Raw genomic sequence first — 19,452 nt, forward strand, 5'->3', positions numbered from 1 at the left:
AAAGAAAGGCTCAGGAGGGAAAAATGGGTGCTGGCTTGGGTGTCACTCAGTGGTACCCGAGTCACAGGGAGGGGGCTCAGATCTGGACAGGAGTCCCAGGATTCCTCATCCTTAGACCACCTGAGACCACCAAGGAGCTTGTCAGAGATAATGCTATTCCAGGAACAACCACCAGAGGGCAAACTAAATTTCCCAACCAGCTCTAGTTATGTAGTATCAATGGAAAGAAAGTGGGGAACTCAGAAGATCTTCACTTGGTGTCATGCACAGCAGAGGTGGACAGCACCAGCAACCTTGCTCTCCATCCCATTTCACAGAGGGGAAGAGAGCAAGTGGCATGAACAGGATGAATTCATGTATGGGAGTTCCCAGATTAAAATCTAATATCTGGAGCTCATGTCAAATGGCTGCTGGCTGGTGGGCATTTTTTTAAGGACCTGAAATACCATTAGGAAGTGAAGGAGAAGGGCCCTCCTCAGCAAACTGAATCATGTTGTTCAGTTGCTAAGCCAAGTTCGACTCTTTGCAACCCCATCAACTGCAGCACACCAGGCTCCTCTGTCCTTCACTATCTCCTGGAGTTTGCTCAAACTCACGTCCATTGAGTCAGTGATGCCATCCAACCATCTCATCCTCTGCCACCTGCTTCTCCTCTTGCCCTAACTCCCAGCATTGGGTTCTTTTGGCATTTAAAAATCTCCTTGTCCTGCTGCTTCTTGAAAGACCGAGGAAACCCAACTCTTGGTTCTTTGTGTTCAGCACACACTCACCCCAGGGAGCCCAGCACCATCACTGCTTTTCCTTCAGGAATGCAGACCTTAAGGGGTACGGAGGGCTGGCAAAAGGCCAAAGCCAACGTTCCCAAGGAACCAGCTTTGGATGTGCTGTGGAACAAGCCACAAACGCCAAGATCCCTGGCCTTGGAGCTGGGTTTTACCAACCAGCCCCAGCTGTATGGTTGCTGAGCACCCTGGGAGGGCTGCAGACTGGCCGTGCAAGCCGCTCCCTTGCCTGCTCACCTCTCTGCCTCCTCCACGTGTTGCAGATTGAAAAGCAGTGATGGCACGATCTTGTCCATGTGCTGTGGGTCCCAGATATTGGCCTGCAGTTCGTCATTCACCGTCTTCCTCACCACCCCTTGTAGACCTTTGATGCCTGACATTCGGATTCTGTAAAGAAAAGGGAGACAGGGCCATGATGTCTGCAAACCTTGGCAAGTCCAGCTTCTGTGACAAGGAGGGGAGCACAGCAAGGGGTTTACAGATGCCAATAAAGGCAGAGGGGAGCCCACCTTCTACTCTTTGTGTGACTGCCGCCTCCTGGCTGGCTGCCTGAAAGCCATGTCTTCCAGCTTGTCTGGGAGATTCCTAGACTGCCCTTGTCCTGTACCACCCAGGTTTCATCCCTAGGGTGCCAGTTTTCTCCAGGCTTCTTAGTACCCAGCTGGGTTTTCTCCAGCTTGAGACTAAGATAGAAGAGCCCAAAGGGCTGCCAAGAACTGACAAGGCAGAAACTAGGGCTGAGGGCAACTTACAGGGGGAAGGGATCTGGAGGGGGAGGCACAGAGCTGTCAGGCTCTTGGGCACAAGGGGGTCTTGGCTGGGACCAAGCTGGCTGAGAAATCAGAGGGCACATGAGTAACAGCATAGAGGGGACCCCTTTTGCACAGGTCTGATGAAAGTGAAAGTCGCTCAGTCAAGTCCCACTCTTTGTGACCCCATGGAATTCTCCAGGCCAGAATACTGAAATGAGTAGCCTTTCCCTTCTTCAGGGGATCTTCCCAACCCAGGGATCGAACCCAGGTCTCCATTGCAGGTGAATTCCTTACCAGCTGAGCCACAAGGGAAGCAGTGGAGTAGCCATCATAGTCAACAAAAGAGTCCAAAATTCAGTACTTGGATGCAATCTCAAAAACGACAGAATGATCTCTGTTCGTTTCCAAGGCAAACCATTCAATATCACAGTAATCCAAGTCTATGCCCCAACCAGTAATGCTGAAGAAGCTGGATGGTTCTATGAAGACCTACAAGACTAGAGCTAACACCAAAAAAAGATATCCTTTTCATTATAGGGGACTGGAATGCAAAAGTAGGAAATCAAGAGATACCTGGAGTCACAGGCAAATTTGGCCTTGGAGTACAAAATGAAGCAGGGCAATATTGAGAAGAGGTGGCAATAATACACAGAAAAACAATACAGAAAAGATCTTCATGACCCAGATAACCATGATGGTGTGATCACCCACCTAGAGCCAGACATCCTGGAATGTGAAGTCAAGTGGGCCTTAAGAAACATCACTACAAACAAAGCTAGTAGAGGTGATGGAATTCCAGTTGAGCTATTTCAAATCCTGAAAGATGATGCTGTGAAAGTGCAGCACTCAATATGCCAGCAAATTTGGAAAACTCAGCAGTGGCCACAGGACTGGAAAAGGTCAGTTTTCATTCCAATCCCAAAGAAAGGCAATGCCAAAGAATGCTCAAACTACCACACAATTGCACTCATCTCACACACTAGCAAAGTAATGCTCAAAATTCTCCAAGCCAGGCTTCAACAATACGTGAACTGTGAACTTCCAGATGTTCAAGCTGGATTTAGAAAAGGCAGAGGAATCAGAGATCAAATTGCCAACATCTGCTGGATCATGGAAAAAGCAAGAGAGGTCCAGGAAAACATCTACTTCTGCTTTATTGACTATGCCAAAGCCTTTGACTGTTTGGATAACAACAAACTGTGGAAAATTCTTCAAGAGATGGGAATACCAGACCACCTTACCTGCCTCCTGAGAAATCTGTGTGCAGGTCAGGAAGCAACAGTTAGAACCGGACATGGAACAACAGACTGGTTCCAAATAGGAAAAGGAGTACGTCAAGGCTGTATATTGTCACCCTGCTTATTTAACTTATATTCAGAGTACATCATGAGAAATACTGGGCTGGATGAAGCACAAGCTGGATCAAGATTGCTGGGAGAAATATCAATAACCTCAGATATGCAGATGACACCACCCTTATGGCAGAAAGCAAAAAAGAACTAAAGAGCCTCTTGATGAAAGTGAAAGAGGAGAGTGAAAAAGTTGGCTTAAAGCTCAACATTCAGAAAACTAAGATCATGGCATCCGGTCCCATCACTTCATGGCAAATAGATGAGGAAACAATGGAAACAGTGAGAGACTATTTTTTTGGGCTCCAAAATCACTGCAGATGGTGACTGAAGCCATGAAATTAAAAGATGCTTGCTCCTTGGGAGAAAAGCTGTGACCAACCTAGACAACATATTAAAAAGCAGAGACATTACTTTGCTGACAAAGGTCCATCTAGTCAAAGCTAGGGTTTTCCCAGTAGTCATGTGTGGATGTGAGAGTTGGACTATAAAGAAAGCCAAGAGCCAAAGAATTGATGCTTTTGAACTGTGATGTTGGAGAAGACTCTTGAGAGTCTCTTGGACTGCAAGGAGATCAAACTGATCAATCCTAAAGGATATCAGTTCTGAATATTCACTGGAAGGACTGATGCTAAAGCTGAAACTCCAATACTTTGGTCACCTGATTTGAAGAGCTGACTCACTGGAAGACTCTGATGCTGGGAAAGATTGAAGGCAGGAGGAGAAGGGGATGACAGAGGATCGGTGGTTGGATGGCATCACCGACTCAATGGACATGAGTTTGAGCAAGCTCCGGGAGGTGGTGATGAACAGGGAAGCCTGGCGTGCTGCAGTCCATGCGGTCGCAAAGAGTTGGACACGACTGAGCGACTGAACTGAACTGAACTGAGTAGCCACTGTGCTGATCCAGGTGACAGGACAGCGCTGCAAGGGTGGGCCCTCTTTCCTGGCTGTTTATTTCATCCTGAGGTTCCTCTTTTTAACCAAACATTTTTGTGATTATAACATAATACATGCTAATTATAGAAAAGTGCAAAGATGATTTATCCCCTGCCATCACCACTTAAAGAGAATTATCACTGGCATTTGGGTGTCCTGATTTCCTTCTGTGTATAATATGTAATAGAATAAAGAACCTGCTGCATATCTAATTTGTATTGGCTTTTTTCACCCATAGCATTCTATTACAAGCATTTTCCTACATCATAAACTCACAAACATGTTGAATGGTTACTTAATACACTGTTATGAGTTTCTAAACTAGTTTCCTATTGGTCATTGGTTGTTGGTAAACTTGCTTCTGTAATAATGCTACAGTGGACAGCCTTGTATAAAGTACTTTGTTGGTGGTGAGTTGCACAGTTGGAGTTGCTAAGCCAAGTCTGACTTTACTACATTCCAAATCATTGCCGTGGATAAAATTACTGAGTCGAAAGATAAGAAATAAAAGGCTCCCAATTTTGCCAGATTCCTCCCCCACCCCCATCGTACAAGCTGCAGGAGATGGCTGTCCTCACTGTTTCTGCCTCAGCACTGGGATCTCATTTTAAACAACTGCTCTAATTTTGTAGCTCAGAAAAAATCCTCACATCTTGTAGCCATTTCAACTCCTGTACCCCTTATTGGAGTTGAGCAGTTTTTCTAAACATTTAGTTGCCATTTGTAACTTCAACTTCAGTCTTAAGTGCTGTTGCCAAGGTTCAATCCCTGGGTCGGGATGATCCCCTGGAGAAGGGAATGGCAACCCATTCCAGTACTCTTGCCTGGAAAATCCCATGGATGGAGGAGCCTGGTGGGCTACAGTCCATGGGGTTGCAAAGAATCGGACACAACTGAGAGGCTGAGCACATGCGCACCAGGGTGCTATGCTGAGCTTTTAACCCAGAGAACATAAATGGGGAGTGGGGTTTGCCTAATGCATCAAGATACCCTGGCCCAGGACCAGTTAGGCTGCTGGCAATGGACACAGATTCCCTGGGCAAACACTCAGCTACTTCCATCCTGACCCCCAGTCGGCACCCTGAGCCGAGGCTTTCCAGATTGGAGAAAAAATTAACTGGAATACCGTTCTGTTAACTATTGTTGGCTTCAGGTTAAACGTTCTCCCTCGTGCAGTACAGAAATAAATCCCAGACATGCTGGACTCCTGTCCCACCCAAGAGAGTCTGGCTGGCAAGGAAACCAGGCCTGGGGGGTGGAAAATTTTCTACTCAGGGTTTCGCTCTTCATGACTATGAATTAATTTTTATTCACTCTTTCAGTTTCCCCAGAATCCCTTCCACATATGAACACATTTCATTCCATGACACCCGGCGCTGACTGACTGGGACTGAAGGAGAAGCAGCTTCTTACTGCTCCTTGTAATGGGCTTAGTGGAGGTCTGCCTGCATGCAGGGGACCTAGAGAGTGTGAACCCAAGGGGATTACACACACACACCCCCCACACCCCTATTTACGAGACCCAAGGATAGTTCTTAGAAGGGAGCTCTGGGCTCTGCAAAGGCTGCGAAGGACCAGGGGAGAGCTCCTGCAGAAGGGATGCAGGGAGGTTATGGATGGGAGACAAGAGGAAGGGAGAATCACTTCTCATCCCTCAGCCTCCCTTCCTTGGGTGGCAGGTCCCAGGCTGTGGGTGCTGAGAGCACTACCCAGCTGTCAGGAGCGAACCTCAGCACCCTTCTCCCAATGTTCATTCACTGTCCACGTCATCAGGACGGGGTGTGACTGTGCCTTCTCCTCTCCTACCGTGGACTGTGTATATGTGCATGGTTGTATGTGTATGGGTGTGTGATTGTGTGTGTTTCCCTGGTGGCTCAGACAGTAAAGAATCTGCCTGCCATGCAGGAGACCCAGGTTCAATTCCTGGGTTGGGAAGATCCCCTGGAGACAGGCATGGAAACCCACCTCAGTATTCTTGCCTGGAGAACTCCATGGACAGAGGAGCCTGGAGAGCTACAGTTCATGGGGTCGCAAAGCGTCCGACATGACTGAGTGACTAACACAACATGACACGTGGGTTTGTGTAGTGAGCGTGACTGTGTGTGTGGATGTCATTGTATGTATGTGTGCGGTTGTGTATGCAATTGTGTATTGTGTGATGGTTTGCATGTATGTGATTGTGTATGTGTGTGTGTGTAGAGCGGCATGAGAAGTGTCCCCTCCCCTCCCTTTCCCAAAGCAGGGCTCTGCCTGTGTGATCAGCATCCCTCACAGTCACACCTGGTTACCTCTCTGCCTCTTCCTCACCTGCTTCTGGACACACCCCACCTGCACCTGCTTCTGCTTCTTCATAGCCATCTGGAGTGAGCTGGCTGCTGCGGGAATCAGCAATGGGGAGACAGGGGGCTCCTCCTTCCCCTGACCCCCACCAGCCTCACAGAGGCACTGCAGCAGCTCAGCCCCAGGGACCCCCTGGCTGGTTCCAGAGAGAGGAGACTGGGGAGCCAGGATATTGCCGGCCAGTCACACAGGTCCTGCCCCAGAGCAGTCCTGAGGCTCAGAAGCTTTGGGAACTGGCAGCCTGGGGGATGGAGGGGTTTGTGTCCTGATGTTCCTCCAACCCAGAACATCAGCCATGGTTTGCAAGCTGTCATTAAGGGTACACAGGGCCCCCGACCCTGCCATCACACATCATGTGGCCCTCTGGGTCCCTTGGGGTGCTGGCGTGATGCAGGAAGGAGCCAGCAGCTGAGTTCCAGAAAAAAGCCGTGGAGAACTGGTCTCCTGTGGGCGTGTTGGCCACCCAGCCTCAGCCTCCCAGCCCCTGCCTCCTCGGCTCCTGAAGCTCTGTTAAGTGGACGGCTCAGCCCCTCTCCTCCCTCCCTCCTCCTCTTCCTTGGTTTCATATCACCTCCCAGAGGTGATAACGTACTCTTCATAGGCAGGGGTTTACTTTTCATCCTTTGCACCTCTCAGTTCCAAGGATGATGCTTGGCACAAAGCACCAACGTACTGCTTCATCGGCCTGATGCTGTGTCGTGATTTGTCTATCTGTGTCAGCCTATATTTGTGTGAATTTCTCTGTGATGTTATTTGAGGGGTTTAATTTCTATGTCAATGAGTCTATTTCTGAGAGTGAAGTATTTTTGTGTGAGTGTGTGTGCATGTGTGTGTGTAAAAGTGTGCTCTGTCACTTAAGATGTTCATCTGAGAACCACTTATTCCTTCATTCACTTACTCAACAAGTATTTCTTGAGTGCCTGCTGCTCTCCAGGCACTTAGCATGCTTCAGTGAATGAAACCGATTCCTGACCTCACAGAGCTGCCATTCTAGTGGGAAGAGATAGACAATGAATGAGAGACGTAGGCAAATGATGGAACATGTTTGAAGGGGAAATAAAACCAGAGCAGGGTGAGGGAGAAAGGGATGGGGTACGTGGGAATTTTCAGGGGACGGTGTTGTTGACAAGGGGATATTTGAGCAAAGCCTGGAAGAGGTGAAGGAGTGAGCTGTACAGATCCACCCAAGAAGCTTTTCAGGCAGAAGAACAGACATTGCAAAGGCCCTGTGGAATGTCCCTGGTGTGTTTCCAAGGCAGCAGGGAAGCCTGTGTGGCTGAAGGGGAATGTGCCGCGGGAGAAGGGATGAGATGAAGTCAGGAGGGCAGCAGGGATTGGCCAACGTGAGGGGTTTGCTTTTTATTTTTGGGTGTGTATTTGTGGGCTTCCCTGGTGGCTCAGACAGTAAAGAATCCGCCTGCATTGCAGGAGACCCAGGTTCAATCCCTGGGTCAGGAAGATCCCCTGAAGAAAGGAATGGCAACCCATTCCAGTATTCTTGCTTGGAGAATCCAATGGACAGAGGAGCCTGCCAGGTTACAATTCATAGGGTTGCAAAGAGTCAGACACTACTGAGCAACTAACACTAACACACTATTTTGATGGAGAGTGGTAAGTGGGAATATTTCTGGGGTGTGTAAGTGCATGCACTTCTCAAAAGAGAGCGTCGGTGTGTGTGTGTGTGTGTGTGTATGTGTGTGTGTGTGTATGTGTGTGTGTGTGAGTGGCTGGCTCTCAGATTGGGCTCAGAGGACCATGACCTTACACCTCACTCTGTATTCTGTCTACTGAAGCTATTCCTTTAGAAAACACGTACCGGGAGCACAGCTCTGCCCATGCACTCGCCTAAGTCCCGCTGGGAACCTTTTCTCTGCCAACAACACCAGAGCTGTGGTAAATGCAGTAAAATTAGACATGCAGTCTGGGCTGGGAGCTCTGGGGACCCTCTGATGCTCCTGCCTTATACTCACTTAGTCTTGATCTCCAAGTCCTCATGGCTGGAGTGGCACATCTCACTAAAGCGAGACACGAAGAAATCGTAGCTCCGATGGTAGGACGGGGTGTCCTCCTCAATGTTGGCAAACTTCACAAACTGTGTGTAGGAGGGGAAAGGGAGAAATGACAGGAAGATGACCCACCATGCTCCCCACCTTTGGGCGCTGGCACTTGGTGTCCCCAGACCCTTTGCCATAGGAAAGCCACAGGAAACACATCTCGGGAAACACACACACACCCGGATCCAGCTCTAGTCTGCTTCCCAGAGCACACTGTAAGATTTGAGAACCAGATTCTGGAGATCTGAGTACCAAATTCTGCTCCCCTTTCTTGTCTACATGAGACAGGAATCCCTGGCCCTTCCCTGCTAGGTGAGCAGAAAATGGAAGAGAAAAGGGGAGCTCCGTCACTTAAACTCCTGTTCCCATTAACATCCAGAGCTGCCCCAAAAACAGGCTGAGAGGCTTCGCAGAGCAATGCCGCAATTGAGCAAAAGCCAATCCTAAAGCATAGAGCACCTCCCTAGAAGACATTCTGGGAAACCAGGGCAAATCTGAACTTTGATTAGAAACCGTAACTACATTTTATTGTGAAAATTTTGAGTACGTGTTGAAGGTGTGCCATTTCAGTTCATTAAGTCTTGTTCAGCATTCTCAGCTGCTAGATCCCTTCTGCCATCGCTGTGCTGCGAATTTGCAGTTCTAAATGGGGACTTGATTTCTACTGAGCCCTGCGGAGAAGCGAGAGTCACAGACTGAGTGGAGTTAAATTACCCAAAATGAAATATAATTCAGCTTATTTTGCTTAGTACCACAAACAACTCTAAACATATTTGATTTAGACTATATTCTCCATTATTCTGCCCTGTACTATTACTCAATTTTTACAAACCTTTGTTGGTTCAAAAAGGACATACTGTTATTACTAAAATTATCTAGTTAGTACACTCTCACAATATTCAGTGTCGTCAACCTGTTTTCCCCATTTAAATACTTAAAAGTTGTTAATAACATTTTTGGGTATGAAAATTAGCAACCCATAAGCATTCTTAATTATTATAGTGTTTTGTTCTTGCAATAATAAATACACATTTATTTTCTGCTAACTCAAAGATCTCAACATGCAAAGCAAATAAGGAAATCTTTCCTTCAAATATACATCTAAAATGTATATATGTATTTGGAAGTGATTATTCTGCTATTAGCAACACATCCAAATGACATTGCTTGATTTATTGATGTGGTAATGCAGAAGAAGTGTAGTGTTAATCCATGTGATCACAAGATCATCGATTAGACATAAGTTTGGGAGTTCCAGAAACAACGATAAAGCTGTGGTTTGGCTATGTGATCTTCCTAAACCCTGCAGGCTAGAACACAAAGTCAGACCAATACAGAGTGAGGGAAAGTCACTCAGTTATGTCTGACTCTTTGTGACTGTATAGTCCATGGAATTCTCCAGGCCAGAATATTGGAGTGGGTAGCCATTTCCCTCTCCAGGGGATCTTCCCAACCCAGGAATAGAACCCAGGTCTCCGACATTGTGGGCAGATTCTTTACCAGCTGAGCTACCAGGGAAGCCCAAGAATACTGGAGTGGGTAGCCTATCCCTTCTCCAGTGGATCTTCCTGACCCAGGAATTGAACCAGTTCCTGGTGGCTCAGAGGGTAAAGCATCTGCTTGTAATTCGGGAGACCTGGGTTTGATCCCTGGATTGAGAAGATCCCCTGAGAAGGAAATGGCAACCTACTCCAGTATTCTTGCCTGGAGAATCCTATGGACGGAGAAGTCTGGTAGGCTACCGTCCATGGGGTTGCAAAGAGTCAGACACGACTGAGTGACTTCATTTTCTTTCTTTCTTTCTCCTGCATTGCAGGCAGATTCTTTGCCAGCTGAGCTACCAGAGTTGATACAGAGGTTGGAGCTAAATACGGGTGCATCACTGCTCTTAACCACCACGGAGATGATCCCAGGCTTCACTCCCCGAATCAGAAGCCTGGCTTGGTCCATCAAGTGAAAGGAGTCATGCAGCTCTGCAGTTCTAACTATAGATCTGCCTCTAACTGGCAGGAGGACCTCTGAGTGAGACATTTGTCTTCTCTTATGTTTTGGTCTTCCCATGTGAGGAATAAGCAGCCCTTCATTTATTATAGTTCTTTCTTTTACTGATACTCCATCTACTTCAGATATGATAAGGCAGTTTAAGATACGACTGTGTATGCAAGAGTGTGTGCCTTTCAAAATAATTGAAACAAGACTGGAGAAGAAAAGAGGCCAGTAATAAAGAAGGAGACATTGTTAAAGAAAGACTTGGTCCCTGAGACTTCCCTGGCGGTCCAGTGGTTAAGAATTTGGCTTCCAGTGCAGGGGGCACTGGTTTGCTCCCTGGTTGGGGAACTAAGACCCCACGTGCCCTGGAGCAACTACCCCACCTGCAGGCAGCTACTGAGCCTGTGCACTTCAGAGCCCGAGCTCCGCAACAGGAAAACCCTGAGCAGCGCAATGAAGACCCAGCACAGCCAAAATTTAAAAAAATAATAATAACTAAAAAAAAAAAGACCCGGTCCTAAATATATAGACTGTGTAGACCCAAATATGTATCAGGAGAATGAATAACCAGACTTCATGGTCACTGGTGTGGGAGTCGACAGGCTAATAGCAATGATGTTTAGAACATAAATATATCATACCCTAAGCATTTTATATATATCAGCTATTTCATTTCATAAAATGACTCTAATTTAGAGAGGGATTATTATTCTCACTTTGAAGACAAAGAGACCAAGACCCACAAATGTTACATAATTGCCCAAGGTCCTGCAGGAAAAACCCGGGTATCGACACAGAGGCCTCACTGCAGGTCTCTCCAGCAGAGCTCTGCCCAGAAAACCTCCTGCTTTGCTCTTGATCCTGGCTTCCTCTAGCGCCTCAGACCAAACGACCCAGGAGTGTTGCTTGGGGGATGGGGGCAGCTGTCAGGGGGAATGGGCAGAGGATGAAGACACCGCTGGAGAGGACCTTGTGTAAACCAAGTCACTTCAGTCGTGTACAACTCTGGGACCCCATAGACTGTAGCCCACCAGGCTCCTCTGTCCATGGGGATTCTCCAGGCAAGAATACTAGAGCGGGTTGTCATTACCTTCTCCAGGGGATCCTCCCGACCTAGGTATCAAACTCCCATTTCTTATGTCTCTCGGATTGGCAGGCGGGTTCTTTACCACTAGCACCACCTGGGAAGCCCAGATGGGGATCTTTGTTGTTGTTCAGTTGCTCAGTCATGTCTGACTCTTTGCGACCCTGTGGACTGCAGCACGCCAGGCTGCCCTGTCCTTCACTATCTCCTGGAGTTTGCTCAAACTCACGTCCACTGAGTCGGTGATGCCATCCAACCATCTCATCTTCTGTCGCCCCATTCTCCTCATTCTCTCATTCTTTCCCAGCATCACAGTCTTTTCTAATAAGTCGAGTCTTCGCATAAGGTGGCCAAAGTATTGGAGCTTCAGCTTCAGCATCAGTCCTTCCAATGAATATTCAGGGTTGATTTCCTTTAGGATGGACTGGTTGGATCTCCTTACAGTCCAAGGGACTCTCAAGAGTCTTCTCCAGCATCACACTTCAGAAGCATCAGCTCTTTGGTGCTCAGCTTTCCTTATGGTCCAGCTCTCACATCCGTACATGACTACTGGGAAAACTTCGACTGTATGGACATTTGTCGGCAAAGTGATGTCTCTGCTTTTTAATACACTGTCTAGGTTTGTCATAGCTTTTTCTTCCAATGAGCAAGTGTTTTTGTCTCTGAGGCCCAGAACTACCCAGGAGGCTACAGCCTCCCAGCTCAGGCTGATTATTCCATTGCCTTGCTCTCTAAGCTTCTTGCTCTGTTACAAGATCTGGGGACGAGACTGTACTTGATGCCATCGACAGGGTGTGAGCCCCATTTATTACATTATGAGTGGCATCAGGGCTAATAAAACAGCCACTTTTTGGTACCAGGATCTCTGAGCATCCTTGGGAACCTTTGGTTTGGTAGCTTGATAGGAGGAGCTTCCCTTCCCCGAGTCTGAAAGTTGGACAACAGAGATGATGTGGTCAGGGAATGCTGGCCTGAGTATCCCCATGGGTGCTGCTCCAAGAAAGCCCACCTTAAGCTGCTCCTGAGTCCTCCAGGCTGATGAGAGGAGGCCAAAATGGAAACTTTGGTAATCGTGGTTCAGAGGATCAAATCGGAGGGCCCTGGTATTGGGGCCACACTCACTGTAGAAGTCCACGTGGGAAACATGCCCAAAGCTGGCTGAGACGGGGGCTGAGACTCTGGGCTTTAAAGCAGAGCCTCCATTCCTCCTATGAGAGGCAGAACAGTGTCATGATTATGAGAAGAGGTTTGAAGCCAGACTACTAGGAGGCTGATCTGAGGCTCTCTGTGCCTCAGCCACCTCATCTGTACAATGGGGCTAGCAAGAGCAGCTGCCTCATAGAATTGTATGATCAGTCCATCACCGGTAAGAGTTGCCACCCCATTTTTCCCACAGTGGATTTCGGGCTTGCTGTCAGTACTTCATGAGTTTCCACTGGGCCCCTGTACTTGTGTGACCCACTAATGTTTTTAAATGCCTGAAACAGCAGGAACTTCCTGTCTACTTCATGCCGATCACTGCTAGTCCATACCTTAAGAATGGCTTTCATTAAAATGCTACTTGTCTAATGCATAAATAATAATAAAGTAGGGCTTTTTGTTTTATTTTTTAAAGACATTGTCACAGTGAGGAAGGTCTCCATAGCAACAAACTGGAGACTGTGAAGATGTGACACTTCAAAGGCCATGGGCACCGCTAGGGCCACCCTTTCATGATCAAAGTTTCAGCTCTTCATATGCAACAAAGGGTGCTACGCTTGCAGGAGTTGCTCACCCACCCTCTGGCACAGGCAGGAAAGAGCCACAGTTGAATGAAAACTGAGAGTTACTAAGCGGTTGGGTCAATAGAGAGAAAGCAAGCTCCAAATATTGACACTGCGAAACCAGCCCTCCCTGGGTCTGGAAAATGGAAGTTGAGCTGCTGGTCAGCCTTACTTCAGCGCTAGCCAAGTCTCTCCAAGCACAAGCCAGCCTCCTCTCTTCTGTAGCTGGACATTCTGAGCCACACAATTTCCTGCTGTCAACAACAGAACCATGGTCTAAAATACGGGGTATAGAGAAACCCTGACTCTTTGGTGGATCTAGGACTGCAGGCCTTTTTATTCTGTTCACCTTCATAAGAAGAAAGTTGTTTTGCTAAGATGAACCCTAGTTGGAAAAGATCTCATAAACCGCACTTACCTTTTTTTTAAATTAGAGGCTAATTACTTTACAATACTGTGATGGTTTCAGCCATACATCAATATGAATTGGCCATAGGTATATATACGTCCCGTCCCTCTTGAACCCCCTACCGACCTCCCCCCCATCCCACCCCTCTAGGTTGTCAGAGAGCACCAGCTTTGGGTTCCCTGCGTCATATAGCAAACTCCCACTGGCTATCTATTTTACACATGGTAATGTGTATGTCTCAGTGCTATTTTCTCAATCATCCCACACTCTTCTCCCACTGTGTCCAAAAGCTTGTTCTTTATGTCTGTGTTTCCTTTGCTGCCCTGTGAGTAGGATCATCAGTACTATCTTTCTAGATTCCATATATATATATATATATATATATATATATGTGTGTGTGTTAATATTTGCCTTTCTCTTTCTGACTTCCTTTACTCTGTATAATAGGCTCCAGGTTCATCCTCCTCATTAGAACTGACTCAAATGCATTCCTTTTTATAGCTGAGTAATATTCCACTGTGTATATTTACCACAACTTCCTTACCCATTCATCTGTCAATGGACATCTAGGTTGCTTCCATGTCCTGGCTATTGTAAATGGTGCTGCATTGAACATTCAGGTAGATGGGTCTTTTTCAATTATGGTTTCCTCAGGGTATATACCCAGTAGAACCACACAGTTTGACTTTAACATCCCCTATCCATTCTCCCATCTGCTTTTGTTTATAGCTAGTCCTGGGAGAAGTTTTCCTTAAAGCCGAAGGAACAGTCCTACTGTGACATGTTGCTGCTGCTGCTGCTAAGTCGCTTCAGTTGTGTCCGACTCTATGCGACCCCATAGACAGCAGCCCACCAGGCTCCCCCGTCCCTGGGATTCTCCAGGCAAGAACACTGGAGTGGGTTGCCATTTGGTGCCCTGCAAATTGCCTGACTGCCGGCCAAGGTAAGTCCCTCCACCTAGGGCACCCTCCTCTGTGTGCATGTGTGCTAAGCCACTTCAATCGTGTCTGACTCTTTGTGACCCTATGGACTGTCCCACCAGGCTCCTCTGTCCGTGGGATTCTCCAGGCAAGAATACTGGAGTGGGTAGCCATGCCCTTCTCCAGGGGATCTTCTCAAGCCAGGGACTGAACTCGTGTCTCTTACATCTCCTGAATTGGCAGGCAGGTTCTTTACCACTAGCACCACTTGGGAAGCCCTAGGACACCCTTCCCTGTCTACCCACAGTACAGCTTTCCTCCTTCAAGATTCTTTGCAAAACTGATGGTGGTTTTAAAAACTCCTGGGAAAGCCCAGTGTTGCTGCCCAAAAAGGTGACCTCTCTGGTCCCAAATAGCCCCATGTGCTAACCAGCCTCCAAGGCCTACACTTGGGAAGTACAGACCCAGGGAAGCCTGGGCTGCTTCTGCTCTGAAACTCTCATCATTTGCTGGGGCTGACCCCTGTGACCTGAGCTGTTCCCCCAGCATCACAGTTCTGCCCCCACCTCCCTTCATGGAACCCACTTTTAGCCTGCTGGTTTTTAGCAGTGCTGATTTCTACCCTGGTGTGGGAGACAAGAGAATTTCTAGTCTATAGGTGACAGTTAAAACCACAAGAATTGATGAAATTGTCCAGAGGGAGCACACAGAGAAGAGGATAGAGCAGTAACCTTGGAGACCACAGACATTTCAGGGGGATGTGGAGGAAAAGAATCACTCAAGGAAACTGTATTAGTTTCCTATTGCTGCTGTAATAATTTAGTGCTGTAATAAATAGCACAATTTAGTGGCCTAATGCAACACAAATTTATTACTTTACAGTTCTGGAGGTCAGAAGTCTAAAATGGGGGCTTGCCTAGTGGTCCAGTGTTTAAGAATCCACCTTAATCTAGGTTAGATCCCTGGTCCAGGAAGATCCCACATGCCACAGGGCAACTACGCCAGTGTGCAATGACTACTGAGCCAGTGCGCCTTAGAGTCTGTGCTCTGCAACCAGGGAAGCCGACAGTGAGAAGCCCAAGCACAGCAACTAGAGAGAGCCCGCATGCAGCACTGAAGACCCGGTACAGCCAAAAATAAAAATAAATTAAAAAAAAGTCTCAAATGGGTCTGCAGGGTTTCATTCCTTCTGGATGCTTCCAGGAGAGCATCTGTTTCCTTGACTTTTCTGGCTTCCAGAAGCCACCCACATTCTTTGGCTCATGGCCCCCTTCCACCATCTTCACGGCCAGCAGAGGAGCACCTTCAAACTTCTTTCTCTGTATTCCTGATCTGCTGTCTGACTCTGATCCTCCTGCCTCCCTCTTAGAAAGATGGGAGCACATGGAGAATCTCCTTATCACAAGATCCTTAACTTGATCAAACCTGCCAAGTCCCTTCTGTCATCTAAGGTACATTCATGGGGGTCAGTGATTAGGATGTGGATATAGGTAGGGGACCATTATTCAGCCAACCATAGAAACTAAGAAGGGTGGGCCAGGTGGGAAGAGCTGCGGTGACAGGGCCAGGAAGTCAAGGGAGTATGAAGAAGGTGCAGTCAACAGGGAGAAATGCCACCAGAGATAGAAACATCAGCTGGACGTTGAGTGAAGAATGGCTTGTTTGCATGGTTTCCACAGATTTCTAAGTGCAATAGATAGTAGATAGTGAAGTCGCTCAGTCGTGTACAACTATTTGCAACCCCATGGACAGTAGTCTACTAGGCTCCTCCATCCATGGGATTTTCCAGGCAAGAGTACTGGAGTGGATTGCCATTTCCTTCTCCAGGGGATCTTCCTGACCCAGGGATCAAACCCGGGTCTCCCGCATTGTAGGCAGACGCTTTACCGTCTGAGCCACCAGTGCAAAGACACACACACAAAAACTTTTACAATTGAGAGAGTTGGCTGTCACCACCCTAACTTGGGATGGCACTTAGCATCCATAGAAGTGGGCTGCCAGACACTCTTGCCCCTTTTAGATGTTCAGTGCCCAGCACTCTCCATGAAGCATTATGCCCCAAAGGTATTTAACTGCATCCAATCAAACATTCAGACCAAATTCTAATCTGTTGGAAGTATAGGAGACAAGAGAGCAAAACGAAGAACACCACAAGGAGATAATCAGACAAATCCAGAATGTGGGACGTTCTACAAAATGATGACCTGGCCAACACCATAAAAAAGGAAGAGGGACGGGAGCAGGGTTGGGACAGGTTAAGAGACATAAGAGACACCGAAAACAAAATAAACACGTGATCTATACTGAATCCTGATTTGAAAGACAGTAATACAAGACAATGTGGGGACTATGAGGGAAATTTTAATTTGAATCAAATAATTTTTTAAAATCAGGGAATGATGGCAAGTTTTGTCAGGTGAGCTAAAGGTACTCTGTGGTTATGCAGAATGTAAATTTTTTTTTAGTTTTCTTTCCCGTGTTTGCTTTGTTTCTTTCGTTTTATACTGGAAGAGACTTGAACTTATATTTAGACTAAGGGAAGGAATCAGAAAAAGGGGAAGAGTGGAGACACGGAGAGAAAAATCATGGATGTAGGGAGATTCCTGAGGAGAAGGGAACCTTCGGGGAAGAAACAGGTGGATACAAGTTGGGGGGCCCCCAGCAGATACTCCCCATTTTCTCAGTGAACAGAAGAAGGCAAGACCACCTCTGAGGCTGAGGAAGCAGGTTCAGGATGGAGCTTGAGGAGACAGGAGGTCTCTAGTGGCCACTGAGAAGATAAGCGAAGGTGATGGTCAAAGAATGGATAAGGAACTGCCGTGAAAGCCGAAGTCAAACTTTAAAGCATGCCTCTGTAGGTGCCCCAATCCTCACATCAGGCGGTTTTCTGAGGGTGGTTCTCTGAGTGGGGCATTTGGGTGCAGAAGGCAGAGCATGACTGCGGCAGGTGGACAGGAACCTGGTTCCTGCTGGGTCTGGCGGGGAGGCCAAGAAAGGGAGCCTCAGAGGGAGCTGACCCTGCTTAGAGGGAAGGGAAGGCGTCTGAGAGGTGAGGTCTTGAAGCGGGGAGGGTGTTTTCTGAGTGGCTCAGATGGTAAAGAATCTGCCTGCAATGCAGGAGACCCGGGTTCAGTCCCTGAATTGGAAAGATACGCTGGAGAAGGGAATGGCAACCCACTCTAGTCTTCTTGCCTGGAGAATTCCATGGACAGAGGAGCCTGGTGGGCTACAGTCGAAGGGGTTGCAGAGTCGGACATGACTAAGCGGCTTTCACATTCACAGAGCCTCCAGGCAAGTCACAGCCCCCCTGCTTTACTGGAAGGAGAGACCTCCCCTCACCGGGTCCCACATCACCCTGACATGCTTCAAGAGCTTCCCTCCCCTCCCAAGGGACTCGCTTCTGTGCTGCCTCTGAGTGTGCTTGCCTTCAGGCTGGGGTGCTGTGTAAACACAAAGGGCTATATGCCACAATCTGAGATGAAAGCACAATTGTTAAAAATTTGGGTAAAATTCACAAAACAAAAAGTGAACCCTTTTAAATTCAGTAGCGTTCAATACATTCACAATGTTTTGCAACTAAAGCAGAACCCCAAAAGGAAACCCACATCTTGGTCATCCATCAGTCACTTTCTATTCCTGTCCCCCCACCCACCCCAGCCCCTGGCAAACACTAATCTGCCTTCTGTCTCTATGGATTCGCCTATTCTGGTATCTCATTGAAATGGAAATACAATATGTGACCTTCTGGTTGTGTCCACCTTCTGGCTACTATGAATCGTGCTGCCAGAAACGTTGGTATACAAGTATTTGTTTGAGTATCTGTTTTCTGTTCTCTTTGGTACATATCCAGGGAGAATTGCTGAGTCATATGGTAATTCTATATGTTTAACTTTTGGAGGAACCAATAAACTGTTTTCCACAGTGTCTACACTGTTTTACAGCTCTGCTAGCAAGGTACAAGGGTTCCAATTTCTACACATCCTCACCAACATGTCATTTTATAGGATTAAAAAAATATACAAAGCAACCTAGTGGGTGTGAAGAAATATCTCTCTATGATTTCTGACTTGCATTTCTGTAATAATTAGTGATGCTGAGCATCAATTCATGTGCTTTCTGGACATTTGTATATCTTCTTTGGAGAAATGTCTATTCAAGTCCTTTGCCCATTTTTAACTGGGTTTTCTTTTTGCTGTTGAGTTGTAGGAGTTTTTCATATATTCTGGTTACTGAGCCCTTATTGTATATGAAAATCACAAACATTTTCTCTCATTCTGTAGTCCTCTCTTGTTTTGTAGTGTCCTTTGATGCACAAAAATTTTTAATTTTGAAGAAGTCAAATTTATTTATTTTTTCTTTTGTTCCTTTTGTTTTTACTATCATATCGAAGAATCCATTGCAAAATTCAAGACCATAAAGATACATCCATATATTTCTTCTAAGAGTTCGATAAGTTTAACTCTTATATTTAGATCTTTGATCTATTTTGAGTTAATTAAAAAAAAAATATTTATTTGTTTATTTGGCTGCATTGGGTCTTAGTTGTGACCTGAGGGCATTTGGAATCTTCCCGGACCCAGGATTGAACCTACATCTCCTGCATTGCAAGGCGGACTCCCCACCACTGGGCCACCAGGGAAGTCCTTGAGTTAATTTTTATATATGCTGTGAGGTAAGGATGAAAGTACAAACTTTAAATCCATGATCCTTCATAGTATTTTCTTATTTATACTAGGTTCATATATTAGATCGCTTATGTAAATAACCTCAGCATTTTCATATTTAATATTTTCAGTTTATCCTTAGAGTGACCTCAAAAGTCAGAGCACATGATCACTGCATTGTTCCCAGAACTTACATTTGGACCCACCAGGCAATAAGGCAGGTGTGCAGAAATAAATCTCTAAGCAAATAGTTGAGCTTAGTTGGCTCCATCATCTCCTGACTCCTGATCCCTCAACGTCACCTCAAGTTCAGATATTCTCATTAAAGACTTGAAGGCATCAAATAAATTTTAAAACCTATACTGCATATGATATGCAGCAATGGTATTAGAAAAATCAGATTTTTT

At 46.6% G+C, this 19,452-nt stretch overlaps 1 protein-coding gene across 1 annotated transcript in view; it reads right to left on the reverse strand.

The window, feature by feature from the left end:
• Positions 1-19,452, reverse strand: part of EFR3B (EFR3 homolog B) — a 96,124-nt gene that overhangs the window by 23,339 nt on the left and 53,333 nt on the right. Inside the window, exons 5-6 of the mRNA XM_040224494.1 lie at positions 8,133-8,254; positions 1,020-1,169 (exon numbers count right to left, since the gene is read on the reverse strand). Of these exons, the coding sequence (XP_040080428.1) occupies positions 1,020-1,169; positions 8,133-8,254 (272 nt within the window). The remainder of the gene's footprint in view (positions 1-1,019; positions 1,170-8,132; positions 8,255-19,452) is intronic.

The sequence above is a fragment of the Oryx dammah genome, unplaced genomic scaffold, assembly GCF_014754425.2.
Source record: "Oryx dammah isolate SB20612 unplaced genomic scaffold, SCBI_Odam_1.1 HiC_scaffold_25, whole genome shotgun sequence".
Classification (NCBI taxonomy): Eukaryota; Metazoa; Chordata; class Mammalia; order Artiodactyla; family Bovidae; genus Oryx; species Oryx dammah.